The sequence below is a fragment of the Orycteropus afer genome, unplaced genomic scaffold (assembly GCF_000298275.1).
Source record: "Orycteropus afer afer isolate SDZICR_OR568_19922 unplaced genomic scaffold, OryAfe1.0 scaffold00109, whole genome shotgun sequence".
Classification (NCBI taxonomy): domain Eukaryota; kingdom Metazoa; phylum Chordata; class Mammalia; order Tubulidentata; family Orycteropodidae; genus Orycteropus; species Orycteropus afer.
The window spans coordinates 5182806-5202095 of record NW_006921696.1 but is presented as its reverse complement, the minus strand read 5'-3'; the positions used below and the strand labels follow the sequence as shown (position 1 = coordinate 5202095).

At 37.6% G+C, this 19290-nt stretch overlaps 1 protein-coding gene and 1 non-coding gene across 2 annotated transcripts in view; one reads left to right on the top strand and one right to left on the bottom strand.

Moving 5' to 3' along the window:
* The window catches only part of GMPS (guanine monophosphate synthase), a 136891-nt gene that overhangs the window by 93617 nt on the left and 23984 nt on the right, over positions 1-19290 (top strand). The window contains exons 4-7 of the mRNA XM_042781344.1: positions 9743-9840; positions 13564-13667; positions 17620-17813; positions 18060-18225. Of these exons, the coding sequence (XP_042637278.1) occupies positions 9743-9840; positions 13564-13667; positions 17620-17813; positions 18060-18225 (562 nt within the window). The remainder of the gene's footprint in view (positions 1-9742; positions 9841-13563; positions 13668-17619; positions 17814-18059; positions 18226-19290) is intronic.
* On the bottom strand, positions 959-1077 carry LOC122150243. Its single transcript, XR_006163561.1, has one exon. It is a non-coding gene; the product is annotated as a 5S ribosomal RNA (ribosomal RNA).

Sequence of the window (19290 nt, the reverse complement as noted above, 5' to 3'; positions counted from 1 at the left end):
TGATGGGCTCAAGTATAGCAGGGATTGTGGGGCTGGCGCGGGATCGGGCAGTGTTTCGTTCTGCTGTGCATGGGGTCGCTATGAGTCGGAAATGACTCAACAGCACTTAACAACAACAACAACAACAAAAACAATACCTTTTTTGTTTACTCTATGTTAAATAGTATAGGTTTATCAGATAAGTAGGATGTAGTTCTTAAATAAGGTGCTAAAAAGATTGCTTCCAAAGTGTCAATTACCGAGGAATGATTTTATTCAGTAAAACATATATACTAAGGAGGTAGGAAGTAAAGATGTTTAACAAATGTTATTGAGGGTTATTTTTAGTAATGTATCTTATTTAACGAGAACACCTGAAAATTGAGTAGCTGGGAAAGTATCCCCTGAGTTATAATAAGTTGAAATGTGTGGTATTTTGTTGTGGTAGTCTGGTTAATACCAGAAGCAAGACTTAAATTTTTTTAGCTTGAGAGTTTCTACTGTGGTAAGGTTTGCCAAATAAATATACATGGCCACAGAATTACTTGTTCAGTTTGTGAATTGTCTTGACTTCTTTTTCCTATCTTTTGGTCTTACAAACCAAGCTCACTGACATTGAGTTGGATCTGACTCATAGCAACCCCTACTTGGGTTTCCGAGGTGGTATCTCTATGGACGTAGGTTGCCCAACCTTCCTTCCAAGGAGTGTCTTGTGGGTTTGAACTGCCAGCCTTCTGGTTAGCAGTCACATGCCTTAGACACTACCTCTATCAGAGCTCCTCTTTTGGTCTTGTTGTTGTTGTTGTTTGCCGTCGAGTCGGCCCCGACTCATAACGACCCCTCCTTGGGTTTCCGAGGCACTATCACTACGGAAGTAGGGTTGCCCAACCCTCCTTCTGAGGAGTGGCTGGTGAGTTTGAATCGCCAGCCTTCTAGTGAGCAGTCAAGTGCCTTAGGCACTATGCTACCAGAGCTCCCAAGCCTACAGCACCCGGTATTCCCAGGCGGTCTCCCATCCAAGTACTAACCAGGCCCGACCCTGCTTAGCTTCCGAGATCAGACAAGATCGGGCGCGTTCAGGGTGGTATGGCCGTCTTAGTGCATACTAAACTGGAAGGGAGGACAGATCAGATAAGAAGTGAAATTGATCTAACTGTGAGACTCTCATTGACTAAAGTGGAATTGATGTTAATTAAAATATCAACTTTACAATTTCCTCATAATGTTTTGGTCCTCTGTAATCAACTACCGAGAATTACCTGTTAATTTTCAATTTCTTGAATGTATGACTTAATACTAAAGATGTGGTATACACTACTCCCAGTGATTGAGTTTTAAGTCCTTTGAGTGAGAATCATTTGGAATTCCAGTAAGCAGGCAAAGCAGGATGAGTCTTTTTTTAAATGTTAAACAGTCTGGTTGAACTTATGCTTTGTTATGAATATTGCACAAAGGGAAGCTTTTTTAAAAAGTAGAAAGTGACAGATCAGTATATTTTCCTCTCCTTGCTGGATGGAGCTTTCCGTGAAGGAAAGAAATATAAATCAGTGTTCACATAAGAATGAGATTAAAAAAAAAAAAAACTTTTTAACTGTGATTTGGGTGAAAGTTTACAAAGCAAATTGGTTTTCCATTCAATAGTTTATACATACAGTGTTTTGTGGCATTGATTGCAATCCCCACAAGGTAACAGCACTTCTCTTACCTCCTCCCTTAGGTTACCATTTCCCTTTCTTCTGCTTTCCTATCCATTCCTCTCTTTTCACTTGATCCCTGGGCAAATGCTGCTCTTTTGATCTCTGGTTGATTGTTCTAAGTAGTCTTTACCTCTTGTTGCTATTGTTCACCTCAATAGGCCTGTCTGTTGTTTGGCTGAAAGTTGAGCCTCAGGAGTGAGTTCAGCTCTAGCCACAAAGAGTGGCTGAGGGCCATAGTCTCGAGGGTTCCACCAGTCTGTATCAGACTAGTAAGGCTGGTCTTTTTCTTATGATTTTGAGTTTTGGTCCATGTTTATCTCCCACTATTGAAGATCTTCAATTTTGGTCCCTTTCAAAGTGGTGGTCAGGCAGCAAATAGTTCTGTGGGTGTCTCAGGGTCCTGTGGGATGAGGTTCCCATGATCCACTAGTCCCTTGGCTAATTATTTCTGTGTGTCATTTATTTTCTTCACCATTCTTTGCTCTGGATAAGAAGAGATCAATAGTTGCACCATAGATGGCCACTCACCAGGTTTTAAGACCTCAGTCAGAATGTAATTATTGTTATTATCCTATTCTTGATATGAGAAGCAGATTATTATATTAAATATAGCAGATCTGATTTCTTGCTAACCATTTGTTATGGTTTTCCACTTTGAATTAGAGGAAATACTGAGTTCTAAAATTATATAAAGTATAAAATCTATAATGGTAGATATTTTCTTCTCTAGGCAATAAGCATTCCCCTCCCTCTTTTAATATTCTATGAAAAGCCTAAATAGTGATATGAATTTGACTTGGGTAATAACTTCATGTGAACACTTGTTTTTAGATTTTTTCACTTAGTATTGTAATAAATCTGTTTCCTTAGAAGGGATTGCCTCCTGATTGAGTTGAATATTGGCTAACTGCTAACTTTTTTTTTAGTCTACCTTTGCTCTGGGATGCAGTGTATTTACAGTTTACTGATTTCCCTTTCCAAGAGTAGTCAGTGTTGATTATATAGCACAGTTACGTTTTTGTTATGTTGAGAGACATTGTAACATACTGTAAGGAAGAATCTCACAAGATACCTTTTTAGGACCCGTGTATGGTGAAATAAGTCTGTAAAAGAGTCCCTTACTTGAAATGAAGGTGGGTCATTTTTTCTCCCTTACCAGCCCCACATATAATTACAAAGCCAGATTTTTCCATAATTCAGTAGGGTATCTTACTATCACAAAATGCATGTTAAATGTATAAAATATTTTGTCTTTCATCTGAACTTTCATAGTAGGACAATAGATGATACTGATCCTTTGGGCAGAAACTGTTGTCTTTCCCTAAAATATTAATGTAGATGGTGCCATCTTGCTAATGTGCTGTTTATAAAGGATTGCCACTTTTGGTGACTAAGAGGTAATTATAGCATGAAAGGTCCCACTGTGGCATTCTGGTATTTTAAGAATCTTCAGTGTCTTCCCTACCACCATCTCCTGCTCATTAAACTCTTGTGAGAGAGCCTTTCTAATTGCTGTGTAGTAATTCTTTGCTAAGAAGTCTGTTTGTCCTGCTCAGTTGCAGGACAGATTATTACTCATTTACTCCTTCCATCTAGCCAACATAAGAAAGAGAATATTAGCTGAACTTCTGAAATTTCATTTAAATCTTCCTTCATTCACGTTCCCCATTTTGCTGCCAAAGGTGAACACTTTGTTGAATTTTGTTGTATGTATGTTTATATTCCTGAATAATGTTATAGTTTCACGCATTGACCATTAATGTAAATGAAATCATACCATATGTATTATTATATGTATTATTTTTATTCCACATTGTTTTTGAGACTCATTCACATTGATTGATTTGATTATAAGTTATTCATTTTCACTATTGAATGTGTTGTTTGAATATAGCAGAAATTAATTATCCATTCCGCTGTTAGTGTTGCTGTTCTTTTTCCAGTTTCTAGTAAGACAATACCATCGTGAACATTTTCATACCGTGTCCCGGTGGTGTACATATGAAGTTTTGCCTAGGGTAAACTGGAGTGGAAATGGTGGGTTATTATGCATATCTTAAGCGTCATAAAGTAATGATAATTTCCCCCCAATTTACATTCCCATATTAGTGTATAAAAATCTCTTCTGCTCTGTATCCCTGTGAAAGTATGTGGCTTAGAGCAGTCATATAAATTTGTTGAATAAAAAATGAATGCCTCTTTTATGTTCAGTGAGCTTTGTATACCTGGGATCTATAAGAATCACCTTGTGATCTTGTTAAAATGTAGATTCTGATTCAGTATATCTGGGGTGGAAATGCAAATTCTCAGCAAGGGTCAAACCAGATTCAACAGGTTCAGAGCCCTGGTTGTTGTTGGTGGTGCTATCGTCAGGTGCCATCCAATCAGTTCTGACTCATAGTGAGCCCATACACAACAGAATGAAACACTACCCAGTCCTGCTCCAGCCTCACAATCCCTGCTATACTGGAGCCTGTCTTTGCAACCATTCTGTCAGTCCATCTCATTAAGGGTCTTCCCCTTTTTTGTTGACCCTCCACTTTACCAAGCATGATATCCTTCTCCAGGGAAAGGTCCCTTCTGACAACATGAACCAAATAGGTGAGACAAAGTTTGGCCATTCGGGCTTCCAAGGAGCATCCCAGCTGCCCTTCTTCCAGGACAGATTTGGCAGTTCTTCTGGCAGTCCATGGTACTTTCAGTATTCGTCACCCAACATCACAACTCAAAAGCATCAACTCTTTTTCAGTCTTCCTTATTCATTTTCAAGCTTTTATTTTACATGCATATGAGGTGATTGAAAATATCATGGCTTTGTTTAGGTGCACGTTGGTTTTCAGCACCTGAAAGAGGTCTTCTGCAGCAGATTTGCATAGTGCAGTACATCTGATTTCTTGACTGCTGCTTCCATAGGTGTTGATTGTAGAACCAAGTAATATGAAATATTTGACAACTTCCATCTTTTCTCCATTTTTTATGATGGTGTTTATTGGTCCATTTGTGAGGGTTTTTGTTTTCTTTATGTTGAGGTGTAATACATAATCATCAGTAAATGCGTCAGGTCATCTTTACTTTGCAAGCATGGTTGTGTCATGTGCATATTGCAGGTTGTTAATGAGTCTTCTTTCAGTCCTGATACTATGTTCTTAGTATAGTACAGCTTCTCAGATTATTTGTTCAGCATACAGAATGAACAAGTATGATGAAAGGATACAACCCTGATGCACTCCCTTCTTGATTTTAAAGCATGCAGTATCCCCTTGTTCTGGTTGAATGACAGCCTCCTGGTCTATGTACAGGGTTCCTCATGAGCATGATTTAGTGTTCTGGAATTCCCATTCTTCTCAATGTTATCCATAGTTTATCATCATGCACACGGTCAAATGCTTTTACATAGTCATAAAACACAAGTAAACATCTTTCTGGTATTCTTTGCTTTCAGCCAAGATCCATCTGACATCAACAGTGATACCCCTCGTTCCACGTCATCTTCTGAATCCAGCTTGCATTTCTGAAAGTTCCTTGTCAATATATTGCTGCAACCATTTTTGAACCATCTTCAGCAATGTTTTATTTCCGTGTGTTATTAATGATAATTGTTCAATAATTTCCACATTCTCTTGGAACACCTTTTTTTGGCATGAGTACAAATATAGATCTCTGTCAGCCAGTTGGCCAGGTAGCTGTCTTCCAGATTTCTTGGCACAGATGAGTAGGTTCCTCCACTGTGGTATCCATTTGCTGAAACATCTCATTAGGTGTTCCATCAATTCTTTGTTTTTTGCCAATAACTTCAGTGCAGCTTTGACTTCTTCCTTCGATACTGTTGGTTCTTGATCCTATGCCACCTCTTGAAATAGATGAACGTTGACCAATTCTTTTTTGTACAGTGATTCTGTGTATTCCTTTCATCTTCTTTTGATGTTTCTTACATCATTTAATATTTTGCCCATGGAATCTTTCAGTATTTCAATTTGAGGCTTGAATTTTTTAATTTTTTCCTTTCAGTTCTTTCACCTTGAGAAATGTTCTTCCCTTTGGGTTTTCTCACTCCAGGTCTTTGCACATTTCATTATAATTATTGACTTTGCCTTTTCAAGCTGCTCTTTGAAATCTTCTGTTCAGCTCTTATATCTTGTGATTTCTTCCATTTGCTTTAGCTATTCTCCATTGAAGAGCAATTTTCAGAGTCTCTTCTGACATCCATTTTGATCTTTTCTTCTTTTCCTGTCCTTTTAATGACTTTTTGCTTTCTTCATGGATGATGTTTTTGATGTCATCCCACAATTCATCTGGTTTTTGGTTATTGGTGTTCAGTGTGTCAAATCTATTCTTCAGATGGTCTCTAAATTCAAGTGGGATATAATCAAGTTCATATTTTGGCTCTCATGGACTTGTTTTAATTGTCTTTAGCTTCAACTTGAACTTGGATGTGAGCATTTGATGATCTGTTTCACAGTCAGTTCTTGGCCTTGTTTTGGCTGAAGATATTGAGCTTCTCCAATTACCTCTTTGCACAGATGTCGTCAATCTGATTCCTGTGTCATCTGGTGAGGTCAGTGTTTGGTTTTGTTACCGAGTGCTGCTCTGACAGAAATATACCACAAATGGATTAGTTTGATTAATAGGAGTTTATTCTGTTACAATTTTGGAGGCTTTAAGTCTGAGTTCAAAGTGACAGGCTCTAGGGGCTGGATGAAAGCCCCTCAACCTTGGGCTCTGCCTCTTGCTCCCGGCCCATTGAAGCTGGAGGCTTTTCTTCACTCAGCTGCTGGCTGTTGAGGCTGACAAGCCCAGTGTTGACAAGTAAAAAGGCACAGTCCCAATGTTACCAAACAACATGGCAGACCACTTAATTCCAAGTCCAGATGCTGAAGTCCCAAGATCAGCAGGGCATTGCAGGCTGTTGAACAACAACTTGGCTACATGCAAGTTTCAAGCATTCCAGAAGGCTAGAGACTAATCTCAAAGCTGCTGCTTATATAAGGAAAGTAGACCACAGTCCCTAAAGCAGTTACTCAGCTGCTTGTGGTAGATCTCACCATGGAGTTGGTTGCCAGTCTCATCATGGGAGTAACTACCTTCAACTGCCCAGCTACTCAGTCAGGCCCAGCCAAGTTGACAACAACCTTAACTACTACAACATGTGTAACTGCCGTTTATGTTGTTGAAAAAAGGTATTTGTGACAAATAAGTTGTTGGCGTTCAAAATTCTGTCATGCCATCTCTGACATCATTTCTATCACTAAGGCTGTATTTTCCAACTCTGGTTGTTGGTGCTTTATACAAAATAAAGTGTCCCAAAAAATCTAAATGAAGGCTTCCACAAATCTAAGAAGCTTGTAGTAAAATTAAAAGTTACCTCACCTGCTCAGATGGCTTTTGTGCTTGTTTTTGTTTCCTAACTACAGAGTGGAACATCCAGCTAAATATATGTTTGAAGAGGAGAGGATAATTTTATGAATAATAAAATAATGTTCTTTCTAAGTTTTTGTTTTAATACAATAGTTTAAGAAAATGGTTTCCAGATGGATTCCTGTAATTGCAAGTGCCTCAGAGAAATCCAGGTAGTACTCCAGATCTATCACACCAATTATGTCAGCTTCTCTTTTACCTGTCTTCTCTGCCAAGATGTTAAATAGGATTTAGACTGAAGAGTGAGAAAGGGGAGAAAATTCTGTTAATAACTATAACTTGACAAACCTTGTTAGGGGTGTATAAAAGAAGTCAGGTGAACCCATAAAGAACAAAGAGACAAATTGCAATCTAGAAGGTATCTCAAATATATATAATTGGCAGAAGTTTAACGTATATAAAGAATTAATCCCAGCACACATACATAAAAAGGCGATCCAGTAGAAAAATAGATAAAAGTCAAGAACTGGCTTTTACAGTAAAGTATGTACAAATGGCAGATAAATATAAGAATCTCACAGTAATGAGGAAAACAAAATTTAACACCTCCCCTGGTGGACAAACACAAAAGTCAGACCAAGTGTTGCTATGTTCCTGGGATTATGATGAGACCTGAAGGCATGAGAGAAAGAACATGGTCTATTTTGGTAATCATACTAGTTTGGAATTAATGGAGTAGAGAATGAAGGGGAAGGTGAGCAATGAAACCAAAATTTAGACAGGGATTATGTATGAAAAAGGAGCTCTGGTGGCGTAGTGCCTAAGGCATTTGACCGCTTACTAGTAGATTGGCAGTTCTAACCCATCAGCCAATCTGCGCAAGGAAGAGTGGGCAATCTACTTCCATAAAGATTTACTACCTCGGAAATCCAAAGGGAGACGCTGTGAGTCAGAATCGACTTGATGGCAGTGAGTTTTTTTTTTTTTTTTTTTTAATGTATTGAGATGTACTGTATTTGCTATAAAGAACTCAGACTTTATCCTGTAAAATAAGGATCAGCAAAGTACAGACTGGAGGCCAGATCCACCCCGCTGCTTGTGTTTGTATGACCTGCAAACAGAGAGTGGTTTTCATGTTTGTAAGTGGTTGGAAAAGATTTAAAAAAATAAAAAAGGACACTTGATAATTATATGAAATTCACATTTCAGTGTCCATAAATAAAGTTTTACTGGAACAGAGCCATGCCATTTTCTTAAGTACTGTCTCTGGCTGTTTTTGTGCTACATGACAGAGTTGAATAGTTGCTACAGAGACAGTAAGGCCTGCCAAGGTGAAAATATTTGTTTTCTGGCCTGTTACCTAAGATATTTGCCAGCCCTTGTTATAGATGCTAGAAACTAACCATTGAAGAATTTAATCATGGACGAACACAATCATATTTGCATTTTAGCACCTTACGTTGATAGATCCATAAAAGAGACACTGGAAGATGGACAAGAGGTGAGGGGATTGACTAAAGTGTAGCAGTGTTTCCTAAACTCTATGTCAATAGATACACTATGGAAAATATTTTATGTCTAAGTTTTTAGTTTGGGAAATACTGTGTTAAACAAAGCTTCTCAAGTTTATTTACTTGAGCTTATCCAAACCTTTATTGTGGGGAAGTTTATTGTGAATGTCTAAGAGGAGAATACAGAAGGCAGTCTCTGTTGCTGGTTTTGAAGAATATGCCTTTATTTATTTTAAGATTGAACATTTATCTAGCTTTCTCTGCCAGATGCTGGGTCATCCTGCATCATTCATTATTTCAGCAGATATCTCACAATGTATGTTGTGGAATGTACATACTAACCTCTGTTGAAGTGATTGTATCAGTGCAGGTTTTGTTTGCAAAGGTCTTGTGTGTATTTGTTTGGTATGGAGTTTTTAGGGCATCAATAAATGAAGTATAAGGAAAGAAAGTTGATTGATACTGCAGGGATAGAGTAAAGAGACCATTTGAAATAGAAGAATCTGTACGAGTTTGGGATTTGAACAAATGAGTTTAATTGGAAGTCAAGATTTTCTTGCTTACTCAGTTCTATAGCACAGCCTACAGCAGGCTTTTAGACTGTTCCTTTGTAGCCAAAGATTAAATAGCCTGGAGTAATTTGTACCTGTCTAGTAGTGCCTAAGGCATTTGACTGCTAACCAGAAGGCATTGGGCAATGTACTTCCATAGTGATACTGCCTTGGAAACCCAAGGAAGGGGTCACTATGAGTCGGAAACAACTTAACAGCAGTGAGTAGTAGTTGTCCTTGGTACCATAGCTCTTCTTGTTGTCTACTCTAGCTTTTTCCAAGGTTATAATAGCTCACAGTATCTTTTAAAATGGTTTTAAATTACACTCAAGATGTAAGTATTAAAGAAATCTCCATTTTTAACAGGAATTAGTTAAAGTACACCAAAGGGAAAATCTGTCACTAGTTAACAGAAATTAATCTCAGGTCAAATTTCTAATCCAATTTTGTTTAATCATTTGCCTCCTAATAACTATGTAATTATGTACAATACCAGGTTATCTATGTTTATCAAACTCCTTTTGATTTTTGGCCATAAACAACAGGTATCCTGAGAACAGGTAATAAAAATTGTTCAGTCATCCTGACAAAATTGACGTTTTTTTTTAGCTATGTTCTTTTAACATCAGTTTATTTTCTTTTTGAACAGATGATGAATAAAGTATTTGGAGGTACTGTCCACAAAAAAAGTGTTAGAGAAGATGGAGTCTTCAACATTAGTGTGGATAACACATGTTCACTATTCAGGTATTACAGATGTTTTCAGATGGATAAGAATGGTAGTGGATTAACTAATTTAAAGTTGGTACTCTTAGAATTGGAGGTTCTGTGACCCTTAAACAAAATGAAGGCCACAATAGTAACCACATATATAATGATTGTATTTGCCTCCCAGTTGAATATCAAATCAGCTGAGGTAAGTAATGCAAGTTAGAAATAATGACAGCACTTATGAAATAACTTGAAGACATCTATGCAGTCATAGAACCCTATTAGGGATTGTCCTTGTGATATATAGTTTTCCATGATTCTGTACATGGCTCTGTCAGATATGGCAAATGCATAATGTTTTAAACTCTGCTGTGTCTATTCTGTGTGTGTGCATACATCTTCACCAATTTCTTGCCAAGTGCTGAGAAAGCCATCCATTAGCTGGACTCATTACTCAGTATGTGTTTCATTTCCCCCCTCCTCAGCTTATTTATAGTGAGGCAGAACTGTACTTTGGTATATAATATTTTTAATACAGTGAATGTATTACTTGTTTTATTGGTAGGTGTTAAATATATTGTAGCACTAATCTATTTAAAAATTGATGAATGAGTGGTTTTCCAGTTTACTATAATCATTTATCTTCTTGGCTGAAAAATAATAAAACTAAGTTTTGTGACCATTTTCTTAAGGACTAGAAAATGTGTGTTTAGTCACTTGCTTTCTTTTTTTGAGTGTTTTATGTTGGGAGACTACTGGAGAGTTACTTACCGTTTTTTTTTTTACCAGAATTTTATTTTTATTTTGAAACCATATTTTCTGTCTCCATTAAGTCTGTAAAAATGCAGGCTGTTGTCAATGAGTGTGCACACTGAGTGACTGAATATTATCGTTTTTGTGCTAATTATTTTTATAGGTTTATTTTGTATATAGACACAGTTTTTTCCCTTAACTTTTAATGTGATTTGGATGGAAGTTTACATAGCAAATTCATTTTCCATTCAACAGTTTATACAGATTTTATATATATATATATATATATATATTGACATATATGATATTTTATATATTATTGATTGCAATCCCTACCATGTAACACCTCTTTTCCCACATGCTTGAATAATTTCTCAGAAAGATCAGCACAAGGTCGGTGGTCCCCATAAGGTGGAGGTTAAAGATGTCCCAAGTGTCCAAACTACCGTGCCACTCCATCATTTCAAACATTAACTCCTCCTCCTCCTCCCCGTAATTTCCCCCGTCTTAGTGTTCTGTATTTTGCTGTAATGCCTCACAGAACTCACAGACCCCCAAGGGATTGTCTCATGTAGTAGTAGTGGTGGTGGAGTCTGGCAGGCTGGTGAGTCCCAGGTCCGGTGAGTGGGTCTGGAGGATCCTCCCACTTCTCAGGGTTTGATGACCCTCAGTCAGCAGATCAGATGATGGCTGCTGTCCCAAATCCAGGCATGAGATGAGGATGAGCCAAAACACAGAACCAGAACAAGAGGAGGGCGAACTTTCCCCGAAGATTCGTAGGTATACCCTCAAGGATGCTAAGGGTGGTGATTTGAACTACACCCTTCAGCAAGGCAGGACTCAAGATACATTCCACCTGTGTAGAAATAACCCAAGTAGACAGCTTTAACAATCCACAGCTCAAGGCAAATCCAACCACAGAGCCAATTGCCAGTCATTGTAGGGAACGACTACTGCCAGCTGTCCAGCCAAGTTGACACCCAACCTTAACTACCACACCACCCCAACAGGCGTGGATAATAGGATTTACAACACATCACTGAATGAAGGGCCATATCAAGCAATTCACTGCACCACATCTTCCCTGTGGTTACTTTTGCCCTATATTCTTCTTTCCCATGCATTCCTACCTTCTGAGCCTTTTCCCTACACAAATGCTGCTCTTCTGCTTTCCCTTGGTTGATTGTTCTAATAAATATACCTACCTGGTATAATTATTCACTGTGTAGGCTTATTATTTGGTTGAAAGTTAAGCCATGTGTTCTGGTTACCTAGTGCCACTCTGACAGGAATATATACCACAAATGGGATGGTCTTAACAAACAGGAGTTTATTCTTACAATTTGGAGGCTTTAAGTCCAAATTCAAAGTGCCAGGCTCTAGGAGCTGGATGAAAGCCCCTTAGCCTTGGGGTCCAGCTCTGCCTCCTGTTCCCGGCCCACTGGAGCTAGATGCTTTTCTTCACTCAGACAGATGCTGGCTGCTGAGGCTGCCAAGCCCAAGGTTGACAAGTAAAAAGGCACAGTCCTGAGGTTACCAAACCACACGGCAAACCATTAATTTAAGTCCATTTTAAGTCCCAAGGTCGGCAGAGCATGGCAGACTGCTGAATGACACGGCTACATGCAGGGTCCAAGCATGCCGTAAGCTAGAGATCATTCCCCAAGGCTTCTTACAGGAAGCAGCAGACCAGATCCCTAAGGCAGTTACTCAGCTGCTCACAGTAGATTCCACCGTGGAGTTGATTACCTGTCTCATAATGGCGAATACATGCAGCTGCCCAGCCACTCAACCAGGCCTAGCCAAGTTGACACACAAACTGAACTACCACAGTTCCATCCCTTGTCAACTTGGCATCTGTACAGATCATTCTCACTGGGTGGTTCCAGTCCCCTAGTTCCTTTGAAGTGGTGACCTCATTTTTACGATTGATTTGTTTGAATCAAGATCCAGAAAAAGAGCACACAGCAGTTGTTTAATGTTTCTTACATCTCTTTTAAATCTATAATAAACTCCCTCTCCCTCTTTCTTTTTTAATTTTTTTATTGTGATTTGAGTGAAAGTTTACAGAGTAAATTGGGTTTCCATTCCTATACATTATACAATAATTCCTATATATTTTGTTTTGTGACGTTGTTTGTTGAGCACTAGAAGTCTTCCTTGTTACTGGATTATCATGATTTATAAATCTTTTCAGTGGAGGGGGGGTTAGGAGATAGGTTTTCTTTCAGAAAAATAAACCAAAATCATTAGTGTGTTATGAGTCGGGGCCGACTTGACGGCACATAACAACAACAACAACAACAATTATTAAAAAATAAAACTAAAGATTATAGGGTTTTTATCTAACTCTTTTTCTTGTCCCTTTTTGCTTATGCTCAAAATCTTGATTATTAATTATATTATTTGTTTTAACCTACAGTATGTAAAGGGAGCCCTAGTGGCTCAGTGGAGTCAATTTCAGCTAGTAGCAACCTTGTAGATTATAGCCTAGGAAATTCTGTGAGGCAGTTCTACTCTGTCCTGCAGGGTCAGTATGAGTTGAAATCAACTCAGCACATTTAAGCAACGACACATAGTATACAAATACCTATACTGTACATATCAGAGCTGCAGAATCACTGTTAGTACTACTGCTACTCTACTAACATGACTAATGAGTGAAGTATAAGATCTTTCAAATGCCTTCTCTTCTTAAATGGAACCCCAGTAGGGATAGAATGTTAAAGTTACTAATTTAAACTCTTCTGACACTTCTTTCTGTGTATGTGGTATATGAACTTATTTTTTTCTGTTTTCAATTTTTCACAGATTGTGTTTTTTGATATTTAATTTTCTCATGTAAAAAATTTTTATAATGGACAGAATGAATTTAATTTCTAGCAGTGTTACAGTGTTACATATTTTTTTCTATTTTTCTGATCTATACATATGGCAACTTAAATTTCTAAAGCCAAAGAACCCATTAATCATGTCTTTGTTGTATTTTAAATTTTTTATGTTTAGGGGCCTTCAGAAGGAAGAAATTGTTTTGCTTACACATGGAGATAGTGTAGACAAGGTAGCTGATGGATTCAAAGTTGTGGCACGTTCTGGAAACATTGTAGCAGGTGAGAATTCTAAAAATTTTGTGGATTCTTTTTATTTTTTTTTTAAAGTTATCTTCATAGTCTATGTATATGCTTTTATATGAGGTAGTGTTTTTGGTTTTCCTTCTTTTTGGAAGATATTCTAAATGTGGAAAAGTCAACCATTAATTTTATGAAGGAAAATTATTATCAGAAGGATTATCTAGAAATCAGTTATTGTTTTGTTCTGAAATACTTTTGCAAATATTTATTGTAATAAAAGTTTTTCAAACATATCACAAAGCTGTACTTACACAACTCAGTAAAAGTTTGAGCACTATGCAGCTTCTTACCATGGTATATTCATAGTTGCCTGCTTTTTGCCTATCCTAGGTAATACGTAGGCATGTATCTTGTGCTTATGCAAAACAGACTAAGCACTTAGGTCATTTGTCTTAACCAGGGACTGGCAAACAATGGCCTGTGGGTCAGGTGCAACCTGTATCTTGTATTTGTATGTCCAGCAGTTTTTAGATTTATTAAAGAGTTATATTTAAAAAGTTAAAAAGAATGGTATGTGATTCATAAGGCATTAAAATATTTACTACCCAGCCATTTACACACAGTTTGCCAACTCCTGGTCTAAACTATTTGTGGTTTTCTACTTTTTTGAGAAAGAAGAATTTATTTTTTTGCAATGTGAGATTTTGGCTTGGTTACTATACAAATAATCACTAATTCTAGAAATAGAATAGTGAATAATCACTAATTCTAGAAGTCAGGAAAGGAAACAAGTAAGGTTGTCAATAAAGTTTATGTTTGATATGCAGAACATTAATAATAAGTGAAAAAACATTGATCATGTTAAACTGAACTATAGTAATCTGTATAATTAAGACTAGCATATTCACATAGGATTTGTGAAGAATGGTTTTCATACTGAAAAGTTTTTAGGTCATAAAAAGATCAACAATTGTGGAAGATTAATAATGCCTGCTATGTACCAAAGACAGCACAGTGTTACAGTAGTAATGAGCAGCATAGACAAAAATCACTGCTCAACATTCTAGTTGGGTAGGCACAGATAATGGACAAATAACAGAAATTGTCTTATCTCAGATAGTGTTTAACTACATTGAAGAAAAAAAAGTAGAGGAAAGAGGCTAAGTTTTAGAGGATGTATGTATGATTAGGGTTGTTACTATTTTATATAAAATTTATATATTCCTAAGACTGACCCCTTTGGATATTTCGGGGAAGATCATTCTAGGCAAGGGAAATAGTAAGTGCATATTTCCTAGAATGAGACCATATTTGAGGAACAGCAAAGAGACTATTGTGGTTGGAACAGAGTAAGGAAGGGGAATGTGGTAAAAGACAAGGTCATAGAGTTAGTAGAGAGCCAGACCATGCAAGGCCTTTAAGGGCATTGTGAAAACTTTGGTTTACTTGCAGCGAGGTAGGATTTTGAACAAAGGAGAGACATGGTTTAATCTCAGGCTCACCCTGGCTGTAGTGAGGAGAAAAGAGACAGAAGCAAGGACAAGCAGGGAGATCAGCTGGAAATCTGTTGCAGTAATCAGGAGAGACACCGTGGCGTCTTGGACCTGGGTGATAGAGATGGAAATGGTAAGGAATGATTGGATTCTGATACATTTTGAAGGGAGAGAAAAAGGTTATGCTGTTGGAGTGAGATAGAATGTATAGCAACAGAGGATGAAGTTTCTGTTTACGTGATGGGAAAGACTGCAGGTATTTGTGATGCCTCATTAGACATCAAAATCAAGGTTTTGAGTGTTTTTAGGTTCTGTCGAGTAGGCTCCAACTCAGAGTGACTCTGTGTACAACAAAACGAAACACTGCCTGGTCCTGTGCCATCCTCACAATTCATGCTGTATGTGAGCCTATCGTTTCAGGCACTGTGTCAATCCATTTCATTCAGAGGCTTACTGTTTTTCACAGACCCTCTTCTTTACCGTGATATCCTTCTCCAGGGAATGGTCCTTTCTCACAACATGACCAAAGTAGGTGAGAAGTCTGGCCGTTTTTGTTTCCAAGGAACATTCTGGCCACTCTTCTTTAGGACAGAATTGTTCGTTCTTCTGGCAGTCCATAGTATTTTTAGCATTCTTCTCCAACAGCACAATTCAAAGACATCAGCTTTTCTATGGTCTTCCTTATTCATTGTCCAACTTCCATATACATATGAGGTGATTGAAAATACCATGACATGGATCAGGCACATCTTAGTCTTTAAAGTGACAGCTTTGCTTTTCAACACTTTAAAAGTGGTCTTTTGCAGTAGATTTGCCTAGTACACTATAATGCCTAATTTCTTGACTGCTGCTTCCATGGTGATTGACTGTGGATTCAAGAAAAATGAAATCTCTGACAACTTCAGTCTTTTCTCCATGTATCATGGTGCTACTTATTAGTCCAGTTGTGAGGATTTTTGTTTTATGTTGAGGTGTAATCCATACTGAAGTCTGTAGTCTTTGATCTTCGTCAGTAAGTGCTTCAAGTCTTCTTGCCTTTCAGCAAATAAGGTTGTGTCATCTGCATATTGTAGATTGTTAATGATTCCTCCCATCCTGATAATGCGTTCTTCTTTATATAGTCTGGCTTCTCAGATTATTTGCTAAGTATATGGTTTGAATAAGTATGGTGAAAACATACAACCCTGAGTATACCCTTCCTGATTTTAAATCATGCAATGTCCCCTTGTTCTGTTCAAATGACGGCCTCCTGGTTTATGTATAGATTCCTCTTGAACACAGTTAAGTGTTCTGGAGTTCCTATTCTTTGCAATGCTATACATAATTTGTTATGATCCACACAGTCAAATGCTTTTGCATAGTAAGTAAAACATAATAAGAAGTTGTGTACTTTGCTTTCAGCCCAGATCTGTCTGACATCAGCAGTGATATCCCTTGTTCCCTGTCCTTTTCTGAATCTGGTTTGAATTTCTGGAAGTTCTCTGTCAATACACTGCTGCAACCGTTTTTGAATTATCTTCACTAAGATTTTACTTGTGTGTGATAGTAATGATATTATTTGATAATTTCCATATTCTGTTGGATCACCTGTCTTTGCAATGGCACCAGTATGTATCTCTTCCAGCCAGTTGGCTGAGTAGCTGTCTTCCAAATTTCTTGGCATAGACAGATGAGTGCTTCCAGCATTACATCCATTTGTTGATTGGGTATTCTGGGAGCCTTGTTTTTTGCCAATGCGTTTAGTGCGGTTTAGACTTCTTCCTTAACTACCATTGGTTCTTGATCATATGCTGCTTCCTAAAATGGTTGAACATTGATCACTTTTTGGTACAATGTCTATTCCTTCCGTCTTCTTTTGATGCTTTGTGCATCATTCAGTGTTTTCCCATAGAATCCTTCAGTATTGCAATTTGAGGGTTGAATTTTTTCTTCTATACCTTCAGCTTGAGAAATGCCGAGTATGTTCTTTCTTTTTGGTTTTCTAACTCTCGTTCTTTGCACATTTCATTACAGTAATTTACTTTGTCTTCTTGAGCTGCCCTTTGAAGTCTTCTGTTCAGCTCTTGTATTTTGTCATTTCCTCCATTCACTTTAGCCACTCTATTCAAGAGCAAGTTTCAGAATCTCTTCTGACATCTATTTTGGTGTTGAGCAGGCAGTTGTATACACGAGTCTGGACTGTAGAGAAGAAAACTGGACTGGAGCTATAAATTTGGAAGTTTAACAGCGTATGGTAGAATTTAAAGCTATGAGACTATGAAGCCTCGAGTGTGTATAGAGAAGTTTGAGGGCTCAGTACTGACTCCTATTTGTAGAGGTGGGCAAGATTATGGCAGTGCAGTTTTGTACTATGTATCTTTTTTCCTGTGACCAGATATCCAGTAAACTGTGTCACTTCTAACATTTATAATGGAAGAAACTTTGAATAATTATTGGGGGTATTCGTTGAGTGTTTTTAACATGAAAAATTTTAATATCTGACTATTTTCTCTATAAAGGTATAGCAAATGAAACTAAAAAATTATATGGAGCACAGTTCCATCCTGAAGTTGGCCTTACAGAAAATGGGAAAGTAATACTGAAGAATTTCCTCTATGATATAGCTGGGTGCAGTGGGACCTTCACTGTGCAGAACAGAGAACTTGAATGTATACGAGAGATCAAAGAGAGAGTAGGCACATCAAAAGTTTTGGTAAGCAATTTGTCATATGAAGTTTACAAATTTATGTCAGTAATGTTAGAACCTAGAGCTGTTTCCTCAACATAGCCTTTAGATGTTTACAGGGTGAACATACTTTTTGTGAGTTAGACTGTTCCAAGTGCTTTTTCAGTTACCAGATACACCTTTGATACTAACAGTGCTCTTAGAAACAGTTTAATAATTTTTATTGTCTTTTTGTTTATTCTGTTCAATTTGAGTTTTCATTTCCCTTTGTAGGTTTTACTCAGTGGTGGAGTAGACTCAACAGTTTGTACAGCTTTGCTGAATCGTGCTTTGAATCAAGATCAGGTCATTGCTGTGCACATTGATAATGGCTTTATGAGAAAACGAGAAAGCCAGTCTGTAGAAGAAGCCCTCAAAAAGCTTGGAATTCAGGTCAAAGGTATTGATGAACTCAGGAAGACAGAATTCACATGTCAAGACTTCTTTGATTGAACACATTGCCTTAACGAATTACAGTTTATGCAATAAGCCAAAGGTTGAAATTGATTTTTTATTTTTGTATTTTAATTACTTTGGCTCAAGAGAAGTCCCTACGCATAAATTTAGGAAGTTCTGATTACTGTTAATGTTATATTTTGGAGTCATTGGGTGATACAGATGGTTAATGTGCTTGGCTGCTAACTGGAAAGTTGGAGCTTTGAGTCCCGCCAAGGCATCTTGGGGAAAGGCCAGGTGATCTACTTCTGAAAAACCAGCCATTGACCCCTGTGGAGCACAGTCTATTCTAATACACATGAATCAACTTGATGGTGATTTTTTTTTTTTTTTTTTTTAATGCTATTCTTAGATCAATAAGTTACTGTTTTTCAGCTACTATTCTGTTCTCCTCTAGCCATTCTTTTTAAAATTATTTTTTCTTATCCTATTTCATATTATTTATGCTTGAGAACACCTAATCCTTCCTATAATAGGTATAGTAGATGCACAGATTATTTTACAAACAGAAAGCCTTATACAAAGAAGGGCAGGGAAGAGTATATGGTCCGTCCTCCCTGTTGCCCCCTCCTTTCCCCCCACCCCAAAAGGTCACTAGTTAAATAAACTTTGAAGTGATGTTGGAGTAGATGTGGGCATTTCAGGGATCAGGCTAAGAAAAAGTTGAGTAAGCGATGCATTTAGTTTGGGTTAATGATTTGGGTTTATGTGATCTGCAATTGTTTTAGATACTTTAAACCATCCTACTATAACTTGTGATTTTTAAAAGATCCAGTTTATTCTTTTTCTGGAAGGAGACTTTCACGTTGTCAAAATTTCAGGCCCTATAAAATTCTGTATCTTTTCCTGGTAACTGATATAATAGAATAAAAAAACAAACTCACTGCTGTCAAGTCGATTTGACTCATAGAGACCTCGCCTTGGGTTTTTGAGGCAGTATCTGGTAGCATAGTGGCTAAGACACTTGCCTGCTAACCAGACGGCTGGCGGTTCAAACCCACCAGCCACT